The following is a 22436-nucleotide window of genomic DNA, read 5'->3' on the forward strand; positions in this document are numbered from 1 at the left end:
CACCGGATCTGTCTATATTGCTTGGGTGAGGACCATGACACCCAGGATTGTGGTCCATACCAATCCATGCACCCAGATGCCCTCCGGGAAAGGGCGATGAAGACTTTAGTCCACAAGGCTAAGGGTGATGCTCCGCGATCTCGGTCATTGTCGCACAGTGGATCGGCACTCTGAAGAATGGGTGCCTCCACGCAAGGAGGAGAAGAAGAAGGAGGAGGAGAAGAAGAAGGAGGAGAAGAAGGAGGAGAAGAAGGAGGAGAAGGAGGAGAAGGAGGAGAAGAAGGAGGAGAAGGAGGAGGAGGAGGAGCAAGAGGATCGGAAGAGGCTCTCCGAGTGGGTCCTTGCACCAGCACATTCGTCTTCGAATAAGAATCACTAACGCTCAAAGGGTTTGCCTGAGCAGCCAAAAGATGTACCTGTTCCAACCAAATGCTCCACTCTGGAGGAATGGGTGAACTTCCACCTGAAGATGCTATACCTCTTCGCCGAGGTGCTGACGGCTCGGCAGCTGTGTCTCAGGGCACAGCTTCATCAGCTTTGGCTACAGTGCTGCAGGGGCCCACTGCGTCTGTTCCAACTGTCCGTGCACCCTCAAGAGACTCCCCCTGCACGCCTACGGGCTCAGGCCTTGCTCAAAAGGAAGCTGTGGTAGCTTAGCCCCCACATGCCCCACCTTTGGGCGTTGTGGCATCAACACCATTGACACAGCAGTTCCGCAGGAATATGCCGCACTCCCTATGGATATATGCCTTTATGTCTAAGATGTAAGACATCTAGGACTTTGAGGGTCACCAGATCCTCTGGGCTCCAGGGAAGTGAGGGTTTTCCCAGAGGAATTTTACAGGGAAGGTGAGAATGTGCATGCACTGGCAAAGGATCTGCAAGGAGCAAGCCCTCGACACTGTCCCGGAGAGGGATATCGTGCCAGCTCCTGCCCCAGGAAAACTCCAAGCCACGTTCCAGTGCTTGATGGCAAAGGTGGTCAGTACATGGGATGGCCTGCTCCATCCAGGTCCAGCAAGGCTCCCAAAAAGCGCTCCTGCCCTTCAATGTGATGGTGGAACCATTGGTACTGGAGGTGTGGGAAGAGCCTGCCTCTGTTCTGACTGTGGACATAGACATGGCGAAGAAACACTGGCCCATCTTTCCTCCCATGCTTTACCTGAGAGCTTGGTGGTCCAGGCTGCTACGGCTAGCCTATAAACATCTACCTTCCCATCCCTTCCACCAGATAGGGAGACTGAGGTTGGACGTATGCGGTAAGAAGGTGTTTGCGTCAGGCTGTCTGGCTCTGTGGGCCATGAATGCCTCCTGCACCAAGGCAACGTTTTCCCTCAGCCTTTGGACAGCGGTGTCCAATGCAGCCGACCCACACCCCGAAGGGGAATTGAGGGACAGATTCCAGGCCCTGGTCACTGATGGCAGAGAGGCGGCACACCAAATGCTGCAATCAGGGCTGGCTGCAGCAAACGTCCAAACCAGATGGATGGACATTCAATTCGACAGCAACAACCTTTTTGGAGCCAAGGTTGACCCCTTCCCCTCAACCACCACACAGATTGTATGGCAATCACCTTTCGGATGGTCAATGTCCTCCATTCATAGGAATTAGTCCGTACCCCAGCTTTCCTGCGCCTTTTGCGCCTCATGGCTTCCTGCATCCTTGCCATGCCATAGGTGAGCTGCACATTAGATCGCTTCAGTGGCTTCTCCATTGCCTGTGGTTGCAGTTTCAGGGCCATGTGTTAGACCTTCTACAGGTCTCGAACCAGGTGTGCTGTACAGGACAAATTGCTGGGAGGAGCATTGTTTCGTCAATCTTGGCCCCAGTTAAGTGTTCACGGATGCTTCTCTGACTGGCTGGGGCGCGCAGCTGTCAAACCTGACAGCAGAATGCAGTCTCCGATGGAGTCTCTGGAACACATCAATTTGCTGGAGTTGAGGTCAGTCAGGCTGGCCCTCATCACTTTCCTTCCCTCTGTGAAAAGCAAGCCTGTGCTGATTCTAATGCACAACCTAGTGGCCATGCGCTACCTTAACAAACAAGTTGGTGTGTTTTTCTTCCCTCTGTGCAGAGAATCAAATGAGACTGTGGTTCTTAGCTCTGGAGAACAGTTTCTCTGATGGCGGCTCATCTGGCAGGATGAGAGAATGTCACAGCGGATGCCTTGAGCAGAAAGACTTTGACCTCTCACGAGTGGGTGCTATGTCAAGAAATTCTGGAGATCTTTTCCCTTCTGGGAACTTAAGTGGACCTCTTCATTTTCAGCGCCAACATGAAGTGTGAGTTGTTCTGTTCTAGGGTATTTCCTTGTCCGTGAGCTTTGGGGGGGTCCACTGACCGTTGAGTGGACTTTCAACCTCCTTTATGCGTTCCTGCCGATTCCTGTCTTTCACTGGTTCTCAGGAGTTTTGCACCTGTTCGGAGTCACAATGATCCTGATCGCCCCGCACTAAGCCTTCAGAATGTGGTATCAGGAGTTGCTGAACATGTCCATCTGCCCTCCCTGGCACCTTCTAAGGATTGTGGACTTGCTACCCAATCGGAGGGGTGGGTCCTCCATCTGAATCTCAGCACCCTGAAAACCTTCAGGTTTGTCTACTGAGATGCAAGGAGTGATACTTGTCTGATGACTACCTTGATGTGCTCCTTTCAGCTCAGAGGCCTGCTATGAAATCCGTGTATGCCTGCATGTGCCGTACATTTTTGACTTGGCGCCCGAAAAGGGACTTGAATCCTTCATCCTGTCCTGTGTCGGATTTTCTGCTGTCTTTGGCTCAGGTGGGCCTGCAGATTGGCACTGTGGAGGGTTTCCTAGCTGCTATTTCAGTGTTCAAAAGGTCCACAGAAGATGGCTCTCCTCGCCTTGCTTTATTGTATGGTGCACTCTCCGTCCTGCTTCTCTTTGCAGCGGTGCGTTGTTGGCTGGGCGTGTCGCAACCTAGTTGCCTCACTGGTGCAGGCCCTCTGAGTCCAGACCTGCTGCGACTTCAGTTTGTCCAGGTAAGACTGCTGATTTGGCAGTTTTGTCCTTTACTTTGCAATTTCCCCTATTAATGTGTCTCTTACTTCCTTAGGTGCAAGAAGAGTTCTAGTGGAGCCATGCTGCTTGGGGCTGCACACGAGATGGTGAGTGAAAGTGCAATCGCAGCGCTATGTGCCTTTTCTTATGCTGATCTGTTCTCTCTTCCTTGGAGCCCGCTGCGATGTCCCCGAAAGGATGCTGCTGAGAAGATGGAGTGCGGTGAGTAAAGCGTAGCCTGCGCCGCCACCTTGATCTTTTGTGTGCTAATCGGTGTTTCTTCTCTCTTGCAGGTCGTTCTTATGGCCCGAAGTGGACGTGGGCCGAGGGTGATTTAAACCCAGGTAAGCGTGGGATATTTTGGCTATTTCAGTATTGGAGAATAAACGCTTACTAATGCTGTTTTTCCGTTCTCATTCTTCCCAGGTTGCGGCTTCTTCAAGATCGCGGGAACGTCGCTGAGATGGAAGATTATCAGGAGCGGAGGACAGGAGCAGGATTCACTCACAGGTAAGTGTAGACTAACAGTGTTATTGTTCTTGAAGGTAACTGGCTCGGGAATGCTGGTGAAGATCCAAGCTGAAAGTGGTGAGCGTCACGCTGCCAAGTGCAGAGTAACACGAAGCATGTTTCTCAGACTTGGCGTGGCTTATATAGCCCCCAGGTATCCCAGGTACCCCTGGGTCTGACCACACCTAAAAGACTAGACCGCATAGCTTGGTTCTAGGACTAAGCTATGCAGGGGCATCCATGTTGTGCCAAAGGCTATTGCCAAGCCCAGTTCTCAAGTTCTTTTGCTTCACACATGAGCCTGGCGCCAAAGGCGCCAGGACTGGCTCCACGGGAGCCTTGGTCGAGATGGTGAGGCCTTTAAGGCCATGATGGAAGTTAGTGGCGCAGCCCAAATAGCTTGCCTATTGGGGGCAGGGGTCATGACAGTGAGACCCTCCTTTCTGCCAAAGGCGAAATCGGATTTCCATCTTTCTCAGAAGATCAATATTCCTGTAATTTCTTCCTCTGCCTCGCTCCTCCAAGGCAGAAGAATGATCCATCGGCTGGACCTAGTACGGGCCCTGAAGTTCTAAGTCTTGCATACTAGAGAGTCTTGGGAAAGATTACCAGCTTTTCATTGGTTACGCTGGTGCTCTTGGTAGCAGGGCTGTCGCCAAACACAGGCTGTCACCCTGTCCTGCTGGATCATTCTCTGCATCTCAGAATGGTTTGATCTGGCTGTGAAGGATGTGTCTGAGGGTCTCAGAGCTGTTTCTACCATTGGTGTGGCTGCCACCCCTGCCCTGGACATTTGCAGTGCAGCAACATGGGCATCTTTGCACATGTTTGCTAAGCATTATTGCTTGGACTCTCTTGCAGGGCTGGATTCACGTTTTGGTAGTGCAGTCCATTCTGGTTTAGGTGGTGTGCTTGCTTTCTCCCGCCTCTAGGTTTACTTACTGCTTTCGGAGTCCATCGTAGGTGTGGAATCCGTGGGTGGAAGGAATCCATTAGAAGAACTAATTAGTTGCCTTTCGGTAATGTTCTTTCTGATGGATGTTTCTCCCAAGTATTCCTAATCACCCTCCCTAACTGCCCCTCTTGCTGGAAGATGTTACACCATCGGTTCTACGGTCCCTCTGCTTTTGAGTGCTAGGGAAAAAGGGTGGAACTGATGTCATGGGCCGCTATATATGCTGCCGCAGACAACCTATCCGGTGCGGGGCCCATAGTGGCGTTGGACGGAGCTGTGCTGTGCCCCCTGGCAGTGAAAAGGTTTCTTAAGAACAGCTGCGCTAGGATAGCGATATCATAGGGATATCATAAATGAGGAATACATGGGGGGCACATCTATCAGAAAGAACGTTAACGAGAGGTTAGTAATTTGTTCTTTTCTCAGTTTCCAAACCTTTGTTAGTAACACACAATCAATCCCTCCAACTATTTTATTTGCCTTATTTCCAACTTCTCCAGCATTGGATCTTACATGGAGTCACATGCTCATGATTATTACCCGTCGTCAGGCTGGGAATACTCAGTAATATTAAAGCAGTTTCACTTTAAAGCTAAAACTGCTTATCGCTTCTATAGCCTATTTCTGCCACTTTGGGTCATACTGCCCCAACTAATGACATTCCTCCTCCTTAGCTCCACCCATGGAGGCGACCTTCAGATATTTACCGCACATTTCCGTTTTGGGAGTTCTCTAAATTCACTCCTTGAAATCTCAATATTTTTGAGAGAATCGTCTTTGTTTCTTCTTCTTTAGTCACTGTTGTGACTGCCGATGGCTGGGACCCATTGCCGGCTGCGATCCAGTTAGTCAGATCTCCAGACTGTGTGAAGCGGCAGTCTCGGATTCGGGCCTTCACTACGCACCATAATGGAGGCTTCCAGGAAAAGCCATTTCAAGGCCTGCTCGAATTGCGGCCTGAAGAATATCTTCATCAAAGTTCAGCATCAGAAATGCATTTACTCCCTCCATCCAGACCGCAATGTGGATGGATGTCCTATCTGCCTGTCTTTTTCCTCCAAGACCAGGAAAGATCATCATAGGAGGTTGGTGGCCTGGCTTGAAGAAACACCGAACGACTCTGACTTGGCATCTGTGCGCAGTCATGCCTCTGCAAAGGTCAGCAGATTCCAAGAGGCCAGCTTTCTTTGAGGACACTTCCTTGGGTGAGAAACCAAAAAAGGTCAAGTAATCTCACGCTAGTTTGTCCTCGGACAATTACGATGCCTACGACCACCGGAACGATGACGGGTGCAGCTTTAGCCCCCTTGGTTGGAGAAAAGGCATTTGATGACGGTCCGTCCGTTGACAGGCAGTGCACCGTTGACAGTCCAGAATCCTCCCAAGTCATCGCACTTGTCTGAGGCACAGATCACGGTCATAGAGGTCCTTGTCGACGGCTCCGGCAACAACCAACTCGTCTACGACCTTGTCTTCGACACCTTCCATCTAGTTAATGACCCTGTCGACGAGCCTTCTCAACGACTAAGACTACTGTCAGCAAGGCTCTCACCTCTGTAGCCAGAGTGGCTCTGCCTCCATGGCCTCCTTCACCGCTTGTCAGTTCCAGCGGCAGCTCCATTGAGGTCACTACAGGGTCATGTGATCGTCTTCTTCTCCATGGGTGCTATTAGAGACAGGGAGATGCCTTCAGCTGTGCCGTTCCTTCCAAGGCCAGGCAGGGCAGCACTCTGTCCCCTATGGGATCTCCTAGGGCAGCTCCTGCAGCTGCATTGATTAATCCAGGCAACCTGTCAGAAGACGAGCCCCGGAGTGTTCGTACTCTGACCAAGAAAGCATGCAGGATGACCTTGGCCCCAAATTTCCAAAGCCTTATCGCTCTCTGCAGCCAGCTCCAGCCTCCAGCAGCGCCCCCATCTGCTCCTTTTAGGAGTCCACCTTAACCTTCACGGCCTCAACTGGTGCCCCTTCATCAGACCCCATCCGCTCCTCGCCAGCTGTTCATTCCACTGCCTCCCATAGTGGATACTGCTGGGGAAACGGGTACCAACCCAGACACCGATATGTTCCAAGGCACTCTGGGTACTGATGATTTCAACTACCTTATTCCTGGAGATGGTGAGCGTCCAGACGTTGACTTAACCTCCAGGGATTCTCCACTGGATGAAATTGGCTCTTGCCATGCAGTGTTTACCAGGGCTGCGAAAGTGGTCAGTCTAGTCCCTGAGGAGAAAACTAAAGGAGAGGCGGGAGTCCTCCAGGAAGACAGTGGTGTCCATTCTTTTGTTGGACGACATTTAGAACAACGGCCTGTTGGTCATGAAAAACCCTTTCTCAGCTCCTTTTAGGAAGGAGCAGCTGGAGAAGAAGTATCGATTGCCTGAGATGGCGCCTAAATGTCTGTGATCCCAACTGTCTCCAGACTTTGTTTCTGCTGCAGCGTGAAAGGTGTCATCCAACACATCTTCCCCCTGTATTATTCCTCCCGATTGTGAGGGCAAGAAGCTGGACATGACTGTCAAACCCATCATTATGACTACTGCATCCACAATCAAGGCACCTAACGATTTAGACATTCTCTCTAGGTACGAAAGGTACACGCTGGGCCCCATCCTTTATTTCCTGCTGGATAACAAGAAGGGAGAAGTTTTGGTCTTATTCTGCAAAGGTAAGTTGCATCCTACCACGCAATCAGCGTCGTCTTGGACATTGCAGAATCTGGTTTCTGGCAGATGGGCAATGGGGCGGCGATACGCCGCTGTGGATGGCTCAAAGCCACCAACTTCTGGACGGATGCCCAGTCTAAGGTGCTCATGCCGTTTGGACAGAGTGGACCTGTTTGGTGAGGCTGTGGATGACATTCTACAGTCAATCAAGATGGCCACTGAGACAGCGCGCTCTTTGGGCAACCTTCAGAGGCGAAAGCAGTCCTTTCGCTCCTCCAAAGGGCGTTTCTCCTGGTCTTCAAGAGACTCCAGGACGCCAACACCCAGCCGCAACCCCACTTTAGCACCCCATTGGGAGGCTGTCGATCTCAATTTGTCAGCGAGCGGCGCAACGTCTACACTGACAAATGGGAGCACAATATCATTCTACAGGGTCATACCTTGGAATTCCAGGAGAAATGCCCTCCCATCCTCCCGTCCCTCAAAAAGGACAGCACATTGCTCAGCTCCTAAAGGAGGTTCAATCCCTGTTAAAAAAAAAAAAAAGGGGGGGGGGGCAATCGAGCCAGTTCCTCTATGCCTCTGAGGTTTCGCACTGTACTCCAGAAATGTCCTGATCAAAGGAAGTCGGGTGGGTGGAGACCCACCCTAGACCTAGGGCAGCTGAACAAATTTTAAGTCACAGAAATTCAGGATGGTCACGCCGCAACATGTGCTCGGCCAGCTGGAATAAAGGGACTTCCTGGTGACCTAGGACTTGGAGGACGCCTATTACCACATTCCCATTCATCACAAAAAACAAATGCCTGTGTTTCATCGTTTAAGGAAGGCACTAAGAGTTCAGTGCTCTGCCCTTCGTGAAAATTCTTGGTGCCAACTTCAGGCCGAAGTGCCCTGGGCCTGGTGGTGGCTCTTCTCCAATGCGAAGGCATCTACATCTACCCCTATCTCGATGATTGGCTGATCAGCTGCCGCACTCTAGCTGTGAAGCAGACCACAAGGACCATCCAGGTCCTAGCTACATTAGGATTCTCAATCAACTATCTGAATTTCTGCGTGGTGCCATCCCGGAACGCCCTGCTTCAGGGTTTTCGCCTCAACACACTAGTGTGTCTGGCGACTCCCTCGGAGTAAAGGACAGAAACAGCATTGGTGGCAGTATTGGACGAGTTGCTGCAGTCAGGGGATGTAGGTAAACTTTCCCTTCTTGTAATGCTCGACCTCTACGCTGCATTCGATACAGTGGACCACAGCATCTTGTTAGATCGCATAAAGAATATAGCGAATTTGAACGCATGTGCACTGGACTGGTTCGCCTCCTTTATTAAAGGGCGTAAACAATGTGTACAGGTGGAAGGTTTCATATCTGAAATCCTCTTGCAATTCTGTGGTGTGCCACTGAGCTCTGCACTTTTCCCCCTTCTATTCAACATTTATCTCTGCCCACTAATGGACATTCTGGAGAAACATCATCTGAGGTTCCACTCCTATGCTGATGATACGCAGCTGTACATCACACTTGAAGATATAGAAAATGCCCTTGACAAGGTCGGCAGATGTCTGTAGGAAATAGGGGTTTGGATGGCACAAAACTGGCTACAGCCCAACCCCAAGAAAACAGAGGTTATTTTTTTTGGACCTAAATATCTATTGGAGGGGAATAGTAGCCCGCGCCTCACCTCTGTTTCTGGGGTCTAGACTTAAATATGCCTCTAACGTAAAACAAATCTAGGATGCATCTGGCAGAGTGACCTGGGCTTTGACGGCCAAGTCTCAGATAAAGTACAATCAGTCTTTTATAACATCCGCCTGCTGCGACAAGCACGCCCCTATGTACCTGAGACCCGAGAATAAAGCTTTTATTTGAAAAGGTGGGTCTTTAAACCTGCTTGAAAGGCCGATTCATCGCCTACAAAAGGCAGGAGCTAGATTGGTATTTGGCGCCAAATACCAATCTAACTCCTGCATTTTGTGCCTTTTTGTAGGCGATGGATCGGTTTAGCCGGGACTCCAGCAAGGTGTCTGTTGCAGTAGTCCAGCTTGGAATTGGCTAAGGCTTCCCGGAAAAGAGCACGGTCAGTCTCTGGTACATAGGGGAGTGCTTGCCGCAGAAGACCCCTTCAAAAGTTTCTGGACGCCAAATGGAAGTTGATCTCCGGCTCCTGGAACAACAAGATCGCCCTCAATCAGGCTTTCCGTCGAGCCCTCCATTGGTGGGCCATTTCATCTGCACCTGTAACAAGGCGCTTCTTTTCAGCCCCCAGCTCATCAAGCGACAGTCACTACCGATGCCTCTCTGGAAGGTTGGGGCACCTACTCGGGCCAGCTCTATGCCAGAGATCTCTTGCTCCCAGAATAGAAAGAGGTGCACATCAATGTTCTGGAACTGCGGGCAGTGTTCTGGGCTATCCATAGCCTTCCCACGGTTTTACTGCGTTGATCAGGATTCCAGGGAGGAATCCCGAGTCGGTCAAGCAGTGCTTTGCAACCTGTTCGCATGTGGTGTGTTCCAGAGGCAAGTTTTGTTGCTTCTGTTTTTGCTGTGCTTCCGCTCGTTTTGGTTGTGTATATGTTCCCCTTTATAATGTATTCATAAGCGTGTGAATCTATGAAAGATCCAGTGCTAGGGACGCAACAAGTTACCTGTAACTCCTGTTCAATGGATTGCTATTCTTCTGCAGATTTCTCATCATGATAGATATTCATCTCCAGCTTCGCTGCTCACAAACATTTCGCCAGCGCGCGCAGTGCACCTCGACTCTGGCCCACTGATCGTTGATCCGTCTTGACAGGCTCTCGATCATGGGCTCTGGACATGACGTCCGGCTTCGTATAAAAAGCACGTCACTACGCACCACACCTCAGTTCCTTTTTTCTATGCGCTTGCATGCTGCATAGGGAACACGACTCAAGTTTACTCAACCTTCTTACTGTACTTTCGTATGTTTTTTTCTTCAGAACCTCGACGCAATGTCATCCCACAGGTTTTCGGGCCTTAAGCGATGCTGCGATTGCAAGGCCAAAATGTCTTTGACCGACCCAGATAACGTTTGTCTGTGGTGTCTATGGGCTAGTCACGACATAGAGGCCTGCGTGTCGTGCACAAAGATGCAGCCGAAAGCCCTTTGTGAGAGAGCCGGGAAACTGGCTTTGGGCCAACCTGTCACCGAGTCTCCGGCGCAGTCGCTCATCCGGTCTTCCGGAGGAGTGTGAGTTTGCATTAAAAAAAAAAAATAACATTTTCAATCTCTCCAAGCACCGAGCAAGACAGATCGATAGACGGCCGAGTCGAGGTCCACTATGCATCCTGTCAAATGGTTTCCGGGCAGCAGAGCTGCATGAGGATATCTATCAGATAAGGAATCTGCGGGAGAAGAATTCATAGAAAGATGATTACATAAGTAATTGCTCCTTATCAAAAATGCTTCTGAAACTAAATAAATCCTGGATTATTTGGAAAGTAATTTGCAGAAGTTCTCCAAGTGTATACAATGCATCAATTCAGATTACACTGTATTCTGATAATTATTTGTGTACCCATCTGTGTTCCTGCTTGTTTTAACTTAATGTTACTACATTGTACCGGTTTTTCTGAAGATAGTCCAAAATAATTTACTTTTTATCCATTCATTTTTACTTCACCCTAATGAAATCTGGCTGGAAAAGAGGGTGACTTGTTTGGTGGGGAGGACAGTGGTACAGAAATGCTCACACTCTAATGCACACTCAGAAGAGTCACCCCTTACCCTAAACTCTCACCCACCTCTGGGATAGGATTACCTGTGCTAAATACTCTGGTAGGCCTCCTAACCGAGGTTAGCAGGGGTGCCTGCTCCTCTCTGTCAAGGTTAAGACCCTGACACCGTTTCACTTGGTCTCGCATGGCAGACTTTAAATATAGAAGATACATTTGTACCCCGGCCTCATGTTGACTTGTATGAATACTGCAGCTTAATTTGTAACATAATCATTGCCAGACATATACTTTCGTTCTTCATAGACTTTATCTTCGATATCTCCCATGTGGTTTAAACTTACACTTGCACACATGCTAGACTTTATGTGAAATAGTTTGTGACTTTCAGATTTAAACAATTGTACAATTTACTGCTGTGTAGTAACAAACTCTGGCAGGTGACAACCCCTGCCATTGGAGACTGTCACCCTGTAGTTAATTGAGAGCTTCCTGCTTTATGATACAATACATGGATGTAATAAATGGGGGATGATTCAGAGCTCCCCCAGTCCTCCCAATGCAGGCGACAGACGTACACCACAGTTGTGGATTACATATAGCTAGCGGATAACTCGTAGCTGATATTAAGTCATGAAGCTCACATAAACACACCCAGGCAGCTGAGAATTGACAAACATCCAATGCTTACAGCCACAGCTCACATAGGCAGATCAACATCATTGGCACATCTGCATGACTGCTATAACTCATTTTACACCTGAACTAAATATTGTATAAAGCTCTCCTTACCCGGCGCTAAGAAGGAGAAGGGCTTTTCACAAAGTGGGAGGGGGGTGCAACCAGGACCTATCTGGGCTAGGGAAATCCAGGAAGGAGCAGGGTAGCCAAACACCCGATTTATCTGTAGTATGCAAGACAACCAGTCTCACTAACTTGCTTGGTGAGAGGATGGTGTTTCTGGGAGTTGGCTTTGGAGAGCAGAGCTTTAGAGAAAATGGAAGAGGAGGAGGCGAGAGCAAAAAGGGTAAAGAGGAAGAAAATGGAGGAAGAGAAGAGGGAACAAGAGCAGTAAGATGAGTAGGAGGAATTGCAGGAGCAAAAGCTGTAGTAGATGATGGAGCAAGAGCTGAAGCAGGAAGAGTGGGTGGTATGAGTAAAAGTAAGAACAGAATGCATAGTAGCACAAGAGCTGGTGTACAAAGACGCAGAGTGTCACGTGAAGGGCAGAATTAGGGACCAGGTGAGGGTGTGCTCCAGGCAGCCCCAGTGGTCCAGTACCCATCAGGAAAGTTCAAGATGAGGCAGGAGGCCTGGGGTCATCAGCTGGCAAGGACAAGTCCGAGTTGCTGAAGGGAGTCAAGGGCTTTATAGCCCTTCTTAAATGATGGCATAAAGATAGGGTGGTGGTTCAGACTCGGTTGGCAGAAGGAGTTTATCGGGTAGCCCCTTAGCAACCTAGAAATAGTACCACGATAGAACGGGGGGGGGACATCCTAACCCAGGTGTCTGTGGAGGGGTTACACCTAGCAGAGTTGTCCTAGGAGGAACAGTTAAGGGAGAGTCCCTGGGTGAGTGAACTATGCATATGCCCATTAAAGACCCCTGAGGACATGGGGTTTCCAACGGATTATAGTCGTAAAGTCGAAAGACATAAAGTCGAAAAAATCCAGCCCCCACGATTGTGTAAGAAGTGCCAAGCAGCACTATTTCAAGTGAGGTTGAGTGACTTTGTTGGACACTGTCCTGAGGGGAGAACCTTGCCAGGTCTGAGTTGCGCAAGCTTAATGCGTGTGTTAATGGTCTGTGTTGAACTCAAAATCCCTCTGTCCTGTAGTTCTGTTCCTCTCTCCTTGCGACAACTAAGTCAATAGTGGACTTCAGATTGGGGTTGTATTGGACTATTTTTTTCTTCTCCTCTTGCTCAGTGTCCCTTTTTCGTTGCCTATATCAGCATCATAATCGTATAAATCTATTTTCCTTCCTCACAATCGCTCCTTTTGACTTGATCAGCATTTCAAACAAGAAGTCTTATTTCGTATACTTCTGGAGTACTGGTCCTAGCATCCATCAGTCTTTTTCTAAGAGTCCCTAACTTAGCTTGCATTATTTCACAAGGGTATTGATGATGGGCTGCCAGTCCATAAAGAGTGACTGGGCACCAACCCGCGACCCATTATGGATGAACCAGGCAAGCCCAGTGTAAACACTGAGCGCCTGCCCAGCTGCTTGTTGCAGCTACGAATAAACTCCTGGGCTGGCATTCACAGAACTAGTACCCCAGCACACATGCCCACAGGTCCATGGAATATTGTTGGCATGTGTCTTTCACAGCCTTGAAAGGCGCATTAGGGGTGAAGTCTGGTATACTGCAGGGCTCAGTGTGCATAGTAGGTGCTTCTGCACCTCCCCACACATTCGGAGGCCCAGGGACAACGTGATCTAGGTGCTCCGACTCCACCACACATGTGCAAGAAGCAGGAAGTTCTTCCTGTTGTGTGGTGCACAGGAGCTAGCGGGCGTTCGCTGCAGGTGGCATTAGGCAGAGTCGTCTGGAGTCTGAAAAGCGGCTGCAGGTAAGAAAAAACATGAAAAGAATTTGTGTGTTTGTGTGTGTGTTTGCATGAAAATGTTTCATTCTGCAAGTACATGTACATGTGCGGGTGAGTGTGTATTTTGTATGAGTGTGTGTGTAAATGGCAGAGTGTATATCCTGAATGGGTGTGCGGTTGGTGAATGAAATGAATGCACATGTTACAGGCCGGGAGGGGAGAGGAGAGATCCATTTTTGCAGCAGTAACTAGCCTGGATACATTTACTTACTGTGACATGGCATTTTTCTTACTGTCATCAAGCGTAAAACCAACATGACTGTTTTTACATAGCCATAATGGCCTACATTGGTGGAGCCAGTCTGTATGTTTTCTTAATGTGGCATGGCATTTGTGTTACTGGCAAAGCAACCCAGGACTATGTTCTTGCGTGGGGATACTGCATATATTGTCGGAGATAGTTTGGACCATTTTCCTATATGATCATTACTATTTCTTGTTTGGGAATACTGGCATATATATGTACATCCAGCATAACAATGCTTTTTATATCCGCATATAATGTGGACAAATGCATCATGAAAAGGCATTAGAAATGCTCCTGTGCACTTTTGCTGACGTACACCTATTATATTTTGTTATGTTAACCTACAAAACCTATTGCAAACTGTGTGGCTTTTTACACAATATTCAGTGTGCCATAAAATAAGCAATTTTAGCCTATTATATTTACAATTTGCTTGGGGGCAGAAGACCCCTACCCCCGTAACCTTCGTCTCTATGCTCTGTTGCTCCCACATATTTGTGGGAAACATTAACGCCTCTCCAAATAAAAAATGTTCTTGCCGCCACAGGAATTATTGATTCTAGCCCTTTTTTCAATCTGAGTTTGTCTGTGGATGTTAAAATAGATCGGAAATCTGTGTGAGGCATACTGTATCCATCAGATATGTTACCAAAGGTAAGTAACTTTTTCTTCAAAGTGCCAGGGGCATTGCTTCATTTGTACTTAATTTAGTTTGTTTACCTTCTCCCTATACCCATCCTTTTTAACATCATTTGTTTCTACCTGTTCTAGGGACATGAAATGACGAGCATTGGACTGCTGCTGGGAGTCTCAGCTGCCAAACAGGGCACAATGGATATATCAGTGACTCGACTTCTTAGCATCCACATTCCTGCCCTCTTGCCACCCACCTCAACAGAACTAGATGTTCCTCATAATGTACAGGTGGCTGCAGTAATTGGAATTGGCATGGTTTACCAGGGGACTGCACAAAGGCATATTGCTGAGGTTCTGTTAGCCGAAATAGGTAAGGCGTATTATCACATGTCCTACTGGCTAAAAGTTATCCAATATTTCCCTTCTGATTTGTAACTGAAGCAAATAATGGATCCCAGATAAATCTAGTCTCTCATAGAAGAGTGCTACTACAAAACATGTCTAATCAAATGTAGTAGTGTCGTGTTTTTGGAATTGTAACTTGGAATGTTCAAATGACCTGTTCAATGGATTGCATTCTTTTGCAGATTCTCATCTATTGGATATCCCTCCAATGTCCGTTGCTCAGAAACATTTCTCGACAGGTGGCATAGTGCAAATCTGCATCGTTCGTCGACTCAGTCATGTTTTGACCACTCCACTCGACTACTAACATGACGTTGGTAGTACATATATCATATCATTATGCCCCCATACGTCAGTTCTTTTTTTCTGCATGCTCGGAACACCATTCTTTCCAGTGACTGAAAATATTTTTTTTACTTAAGGCCGATATGTCAGTCCCTAAAACCTCATGTTTCAAGCACTTCAAGATCTTTGGCTCGAAAATGTCCCACGGGACCTGCAGAGTATTTGCATGTAGAACCTCGGGGTGGAACATAACTTCGAGCAGTATGGCTCCTGTCAGCATATGAACCCGCAGGCGATCAGGTAATGATTGGTGAAATTGGCCCTTGGGCAGTCTCCTTCAAAGACTGCGGCATGATCGGCTGCCAAGTCTTTGGGCCCCGATACTGATGGTCCCACACCTCAGAAGGTTGTACCATAGTGGTTGCTATAGACTTTTATTAAATGGAAAACCAACCCTATCTGTCCCCAACTCTAAGGGGATGTCCTGACCTTAACTAAAGAAACTCTGGTGCTCGTCAGGCAGTCTGTGTGAGTCCAAACAAAAATGCACTGTTCCAGTCACAAAGGCTGCTACTCTATCTCTGTCACTATAACAAAACACCATAAAGTCCAGCTACAGTTTGTAATCCTGGAGAATGACTCCCTTCTTCTCCTGGATGCAAAGCGTCCAATAGCCTCTCAGGTTGTGTTCAAAGCAAAAGATCCAAAAAATGTCTAGGTTCTCCCCAACCCAACAGAAAATCACATAATCACAAAGTTTTCATTGGGCTAGGAGAAAGACTCTCTCTCCTAGTTTGTTCCAGAATGTCTTTCAGTTCTTAATAAGGCCTGTAGTTCCTTTAGGGCGTTTTTCACAAATCTTGTTTTTTCATATCTCTTGATCCACCCCCACTGGGACGATGAAGCCGTTCCTGGAGTCCCTCTCAACTCTGCAGTACCACCCTTTTGTGGAACTGGCATGGAACTGCCTGACTCCCACCCCATTTGTTGCCTGGGCCTTCATTGCCCAATCCGAGCAACCAGGAGGCGGGAGCTAGCTCCAGGTACGGGGCCCACGAGGAGGCCTCTTCATTCATTCCTTCAGAGTCTTCCTGGGCTGCTGCTTGTCTCCTGTGCCCTGGCTGGGCCTCTGCTTACTTTTCCAGATGCTCTGGAGAGCAGATCCTACTCTGCAGGGTAAGCCCTGAATTTAGCAGTGTGCATTTTGACTTAAAAAATATATATTTTCTTTTTTAAGAAAAAAGAAATCGCCTAAATACATTTTTTAATCCTCTGTGGGCGTTGGACCGCTGGAAATTGTTTTTTCTTCTATTCTACTGCACCCAGCTGTTGGTTTAAGGCACTGTATCTGTTGATTGCCATTGATTTCACTGCTTTCAGGTTCTTCCAAGATGGCCTCTGTTTTCTTGGATCAAATTGTTGGCCTTCCCTGCCTGACTCCCACCCCATTGGTTGCCTGGGCCTTCATTGCCCAATCGGAGCAGCCGGGAGGCAGCAGCCGGCTCCATCTACAAAGGCCCACCTCTAAGGCCCCCGTCAGCTTCCTGGCCGCTGACAGGCTGCCTAATGAGACTCCTGTTACTGCCACAGCCCAACCCTCCACGAGGCTGCTACCCCCGGACCATTGGACTACCATGACTCTCACCACATCCTGCATGGGTTAGTTCCCTCCCTCTTTTGTACTTATCTGAAGCTGTTTCCATACTCACCTTTACAATCTCACTCCCATCTTAATTTTCTTAACCAATGGGCCCTCATTTAAATTGGAAATTCAAATCTGGGTGTGTTTTTGCATTTAAATTGGAAAGTCAAACCTGGGTGTGTTTTGCATTTAACTTTAGCCATTGATTGTAACATGCTAGCCCAGTGACTGCTCTATACCGCTGTACGTACTTACTCCTCCCTCTGCCTCCTCCCCTCCCACTCATGGCGCTTTCTGTTTCTCCCATCTATTCTAACTGCTTCTCTATCAACTATCCTTCCATTCTCACGAAGTCTGGAAAGAAGTAGTTTAAAAAGGATATCCTGGCCTCAAATCCTGGTCTCCCTATCATCGCTGATACCTATACCAGCGCCTCTTCCAGACAGAACCTCACTGACATCCTCTTTGTTGTTCCTTCACCTGATCTATGGACCCCCCATATGATCTCTGTGCTCTGTCCTGTCTCCTCCTCTCCCATTAACGGTAGCACTCGCTAGGAAGTCCTCATGGCTTCATTTGACTCCTCCAGAGTCATCCTTAATGTCTACCTAAACGGCACTGTCATGGTCCAAGGTCCTCAGGCCAATCTCCTCTTCTTCGATAGGCGGTTCCCTCGCCTCAACTTCCTTTCATCTCCGGCTGTCCCATCCTCTCATTCCTTGGCTACCTTCGCCACTCTTCCCTCCTCCTCTGCCCCTCTTCAGGTTACCTTCACAACTCCGCAGGGCGTACCTCTGATTTGTACCCCTCCCTGGAAGGTCTTTAAGGCCGGCAACCTTCTTCATCTTGCCACTCTCAACTCTCCCTCTGCTGTCAAACACTCCTCTGACATCTGCCACCTCCTTGAAGAATTGGTCCTTGATGTCCTCGGTTTTACGGAGACATGGTTCACGGGCAGCTCTGTTACAAGCTTTGACACTCTACTCCCTGATGGTTACAAGATCCTCTCCGCATCCAGATCCACTTGGCCCGGAGGGGGTGTAGCCCTGATCTTTCCCAAGAGGATTCCTGCCACTATCATTCCCACTCAGATTTACTCCTTTTGAATGCCTTGTCTGCAGGCTGTCAATCTCTCCTAGCCACTCTTACTGTTGCTACTCTCTACCGGCCCCATGGGCAAATCTCCTTTTCTTTCTGAGTGGGCTGACCTCTCCTCCTCCCTCCTGACCTGTACCACTCAACTCCTCTTCCTTGTTGACCTCAACATCCACCTCGATTCCCCCTGTCCCTCATCTCTGCTCTTTCGTGGCCTTTGCAATTCCCTCTCCCCCTCTATACTGCCCTCTAGGCCGATGCACTCAGCAGGACACACACTTGATGTCCTGGTCTCCTCTGGCTTCCCCCTCTATCCCTCTGACCACTCCTCTCTCCAGGAGTGACCACTGCCTTCTCGCCTCTCATCTCTCACTCCCCCCCCCCAGCCAATCGCACCCAAACACTGCCACCTACCTTCTTGGACATCTGACCTATGAAGTGTGTGTCAGTTGGGCTTTTGCTGCTACCTTCTTTCCCCCTCTCCCCCCCTCCTCTCCTCCTCTGGCTGACGCACACCCGGACACAACCCTGTCCCTTCTCTTCTCTTCCATTTCTTATACTCTTGATGCTCTTGGGTAGCTGAGAGGAAATGGAGGGCTTCTTGTTCATCCTCTGACAAACTGGCCTGTTTCCTGCTCCAAAGGCAATACCGACTCTGTCCGCACCAAGAAGAGAGTCCACATTCAAGCCTGTGTGTCTGCGGCATCTAACAACTCGGCTGAACTCTTCAAAATCTGCAAGGAGCTTACCAACCCTGCTGCAGTCTCTACCCCTCCTCTTACCTCCCAAGCTCTCTGCAATGACCTTGCCTCTCACTTTATCTCAAAAACCCAGGACATCTTTTCCACCCTCTCATCCCCTCCCCTCCTATTCCCCCTCCGTCTGTGCTTGCTAGCCCCCCATTAGCTACCCCCTCCCCCTCCCTCCTTCTCTTCCTTTCCTCCCCTCATGAGATTGCTAGACAATTCCGATCTATGAAAGCCTCGTCAAAACAGATTCATCCCTGTTACTCTAAAACCATCAAGGACCACATTGACACCCTCGCTCAGGCCCTTGTCGATTTTTGCAAACATTCCTTTGTTTCAGGATCCTTCCCCTCCCCTCTGAAACACTCCCTTGTGCATCCTCTTCTCAAGAAACCCACAGCTGATCCTTCCTGTCCAGCTAACTATCGGCCAATCTCCATTACTCCCTTTCTGGGCAAACTCCTGGAAAAGCTGGTCATCTCTCAGCTTAACCTTCTTTCGGATTCTGTTGGCTGTCTCCATGACCACCAGTCTGGTTTCAGAGCAGCCAGAAGCACTCAAACTGCTCTCCTGAACATCCGTGAAGATCTGCTCTCCAACCTTGACTCTAACATTCCCTCTATCCTCATCCTACTCGATCTCTCTTCTGCCTTCGACACTTTTAACCATACCATTCTGCTCAACCGTCTCTGTGAGAACCTGGGTATCACTGATCAGGCTCTAGCGTGGCTGACCTCTTTCCTCTCTGTTCGACCCTCCCAGGTTCAACTGGGGTCCTTCCTATCCTCTATCTTCCTCTCTACCTATGGTGTTCCCCAGGGGTCTAACCTCTCGCCCTGGCTTTTTAACCAATACCTGGCAACTCTGGCCCACTGCATTGCCACTCTATGCTCAAATTTCCAGTGCTATGCTGACGACCCTCAACTCATTTTCAGGCTGCCCTCGGCCACCTCCTCTCCCTCCCTCATCGCTGATTGCCTACTGCCATTCAAGATTGGTATGCCGCCCATGATCTTTGTCTTAATGCCAGCAATTCAGAGATCCTCCTCATCAGAAACCCTTCTCCATTCTTTCCCCTCGCTCTCTGGACGGCCTTGCTTGGCCCTCCACCTATCCCCACCTGTGAGGCTAAGAACCTCGGGGTCATCTTTGACTCCACACTTTCCTTCTCCGCCCACATCTCGGAGATCTCTAAAAAGTCAAACCTCCTATTGCATCTCCTCAGAGGCACTCTTCCTTTCCTTTCCTTCGTGCAGAAGCTCACTGTCTCCCAAACTCTGGTTCTCTCTAGGTTGGAGTATTGTAACAGCCTCTTTCTAAATCTACCTGCCTCTACTCTTTGCCCTCTGCAATTTATCCAGAACAGGACTGCAAGACTTGTCCTTGACCTCAAGCCCTGGGATCGTATCTCTCCAGCTCTGAAATCTCTCCATTTGCTCCCAGTGGATGCAAGGATTAAATTTAAAACCCTCTGCATTGTCCACAAAGCTTTCTGGGGACTGGGTCCAAAATACCTTCAGCTATCCCTTCGCAAATACCTCAAGACCTTCCTCTTTGCATCTGCCTTTGCCCCCCCTCCCTTACTGATCTGCTCTCTCTTGGCACTGTCTCCTGGCCACCCCTTGTACTGGGGACTGTATCTGTACCCATACAGTCCCCCATCCCCCCATTTTCTTCTTTTTATGCACTTATCAGACTTGCCCAGTTCTGCTGCCATAAACACAGCTCTTGCCACTTGCTGGCTGCACTACCCCTGTTTATTGCTCCATTATATACTTTATTTGTATTTATTATTATATAACTGTTTATCCTTCTCTCTGCACTTTCCACTCTCGCCCTTCCATGCGCTTTTCCCATTTCCCTTTCCCATGCACTTGCACGATCTCAATGTCACTGGGCCTAGTAAGATCGTTGTTTTGTTCACCCCTGTTCCCCTCCCTTGTCTTGTCGCGCTCTGAAACACTTGTGTACGAGCGCGATACAAATAAAATATCCTATCATATCATATATCACAAAATTATGATTTCTTTATGGCTTTACTGTCTCAAAGGATTCTTGATTGTCCTGGCTTTTCAAGTGTAAAGGAAATGACAAAAACAATGTTTTTTCTTCTGATCTTGAGGAAGGTAATACTAAGGTCATAAACTAAAAAGACTAGACTCTTGGTAGGATCTGGAGTTGACCAAACAGCAATGTGAATGTGTAGCAGACTGAAGATAGAAGAGGATTAATTGGGGTTTGGCTCGATGGACCAGCCCTAGATGATTCTGGGGTGTGCCCTGGAGGTCCCCTACGTCTCTATACAATTGCCCTCCTGGGAACTCTGTTCTCGTCAGTGATGCTCCAGAAGACCTGTTGACGGGTTTCGGTTTCTTCAGATTTTACTTGAGAAGGTACCCCCTTGAATACGTTTCATTGGGCACCTAGTTTCCGTAGCCGTACTGACAGACTTTCATCCCAACTACCATGGTGAGGGTTAGCTTGGTTACTTTACTGCTCTTAATCTTTGTGCATGTTAAGTTAACAGTTCTTTACATCCTTCTGATATTGGTATCGTCTGAGGCTCTCTGAAGTTTCTGTTGCCTTCTCCTAGACTTTTAATAATTCCCATTACCTGGTACTTGGTGTCGGGAGTTTTCACTCGTACGGCCTGTGTGTTCGTATTGGTCTATCACCTTTTTCCACTTTTTGCCACGGCTTGTTTCCTGGGGCCTGTACCGCTGTCTTTCAGGAAGCGGTCACTAGGGGCTCAAACTTCCTTGCCTGTACAGATCGTCCAGCCACCACCTCTCTGGATACTGTTTAGGTCTGTGTAGGTGGCAGTGCGAACGGATAGGGTTAGCAGTTTTCGTGCAGTTGTTGGACCTCCCGGTCCACCCACTACATGTCACGCCACCACAACCCAATCTCCGTTCCTATGGCTGACGCTCAGCTGACTGCTACAACACTTCCCAAGTGTCTTACGGACAATATACTTCTGGTTAACCGGGGTGTACTGTTCTACCACTCCTCCTCTTGCTTGGCTTCACACTTACCCGCCGGCCACCAAGTTTAATTTGTAAAAATGTTTAGTTTTCTGCCACCATGCGGGATGCCTATTTTCTTCTTCGTTTCTGCTCTCTCCATGGCCAACATCCTGTCGGCCTGTGAGATGTCCTTGTGCATTCGATTGAACCACACCCTCCACGTTTCTAGCTCGAGCTTCTCGAGCCTGCCTCAGGGTTTCCTCTTGCCTTCGATCTTTCTCTGGTTCTCGATTTTTTTTTTTTTTTTTTTTTCCTCCACCTCGACTGTTCTCTCCTGTTCCGGTACTCTCTCTAGTACTCTCCCTGGTGCTCTTAGTTACCCTTCCGCTTTTGTTTTTTCTGATGCCCTTCTATAATAGTGCCCTCTCTGACCTAACATCCATTCCGTTCACTACATTTATTATGGTACTTTTCCCTGTTGCTTGTATTATTCTTTGTCTCCGTACCTAAAACATCAGGATGATTTCACAATTACGCATGGTTCTGGACATGAGTTAAGACCCATAAGGTTTAGGTACTTTTGTCAGCCTACCATGGTTTAAAAGGGATGTTCCTCCAAATCACGTCATTATCCCCACGAGAGGAGTCTCTCTCCACAAGATCCTCCTGCATGTTAGCACCCCAACAGGGTTTATTGGTTAGTGGCCTTACCTCTCTAGCTTCATGGAGAGGGGTTCTCTCCTGGGGAGAAGTGACACCATCTGAACGATCATCACAGAGGGCAAGCACTGCAAAAAAGCTAAGTACTGCATTCACTCATGGAGTGAGTCTCACTATTCCTCGTCCTCACATGAAAAGAAGAAAAGACATTAACGCAAACACAACTGCGTTTCATCGGGATTAGTGAGGTATTTAAGAAACAAATGTATCAGCTATTTAAAAAAAGTTGCAGAT

The 22436-nt window shown here is 48.5% G+C and overlaps 1 protein-coding gene across 1 annotated transcript in view; it reads left to right on the forward strand.

Moving 5' to 3' along the window:
* The window catches only part of ANAPC1 (anaphase promoting complex subunit 1), a 2053226-nt gene that overhangs the window by 1113649 nt on the left and 917141 nt on the right, over positions 1–22436 (forward strand). The window contains exon 28 of the mRNA XM_069606837.1: positions 14479–14713. Coding sequence (XP_069462938.1) covers positions 14479–14713 — 235 coding nt within the window. The remainder of the gene's footprint in view (positions 1–14478; positions 14714–22436) is intronic.

Source organism: Ambystoma mexicanum, chromosome 4p (assembly GCF_040938575.1).
Source record: "Ambystoma mexicanum isolate Mex_15411 chromosome 4p, UKY_AmexF1_1, whole genome shotgun sequence".
NCBI classification, from domain to species: Eukaryota; Metazoa; Chordata; class Amphibia; order Caudata; family Ambystomatidae; genus Ambystoma; species Ambystoma mexicanum.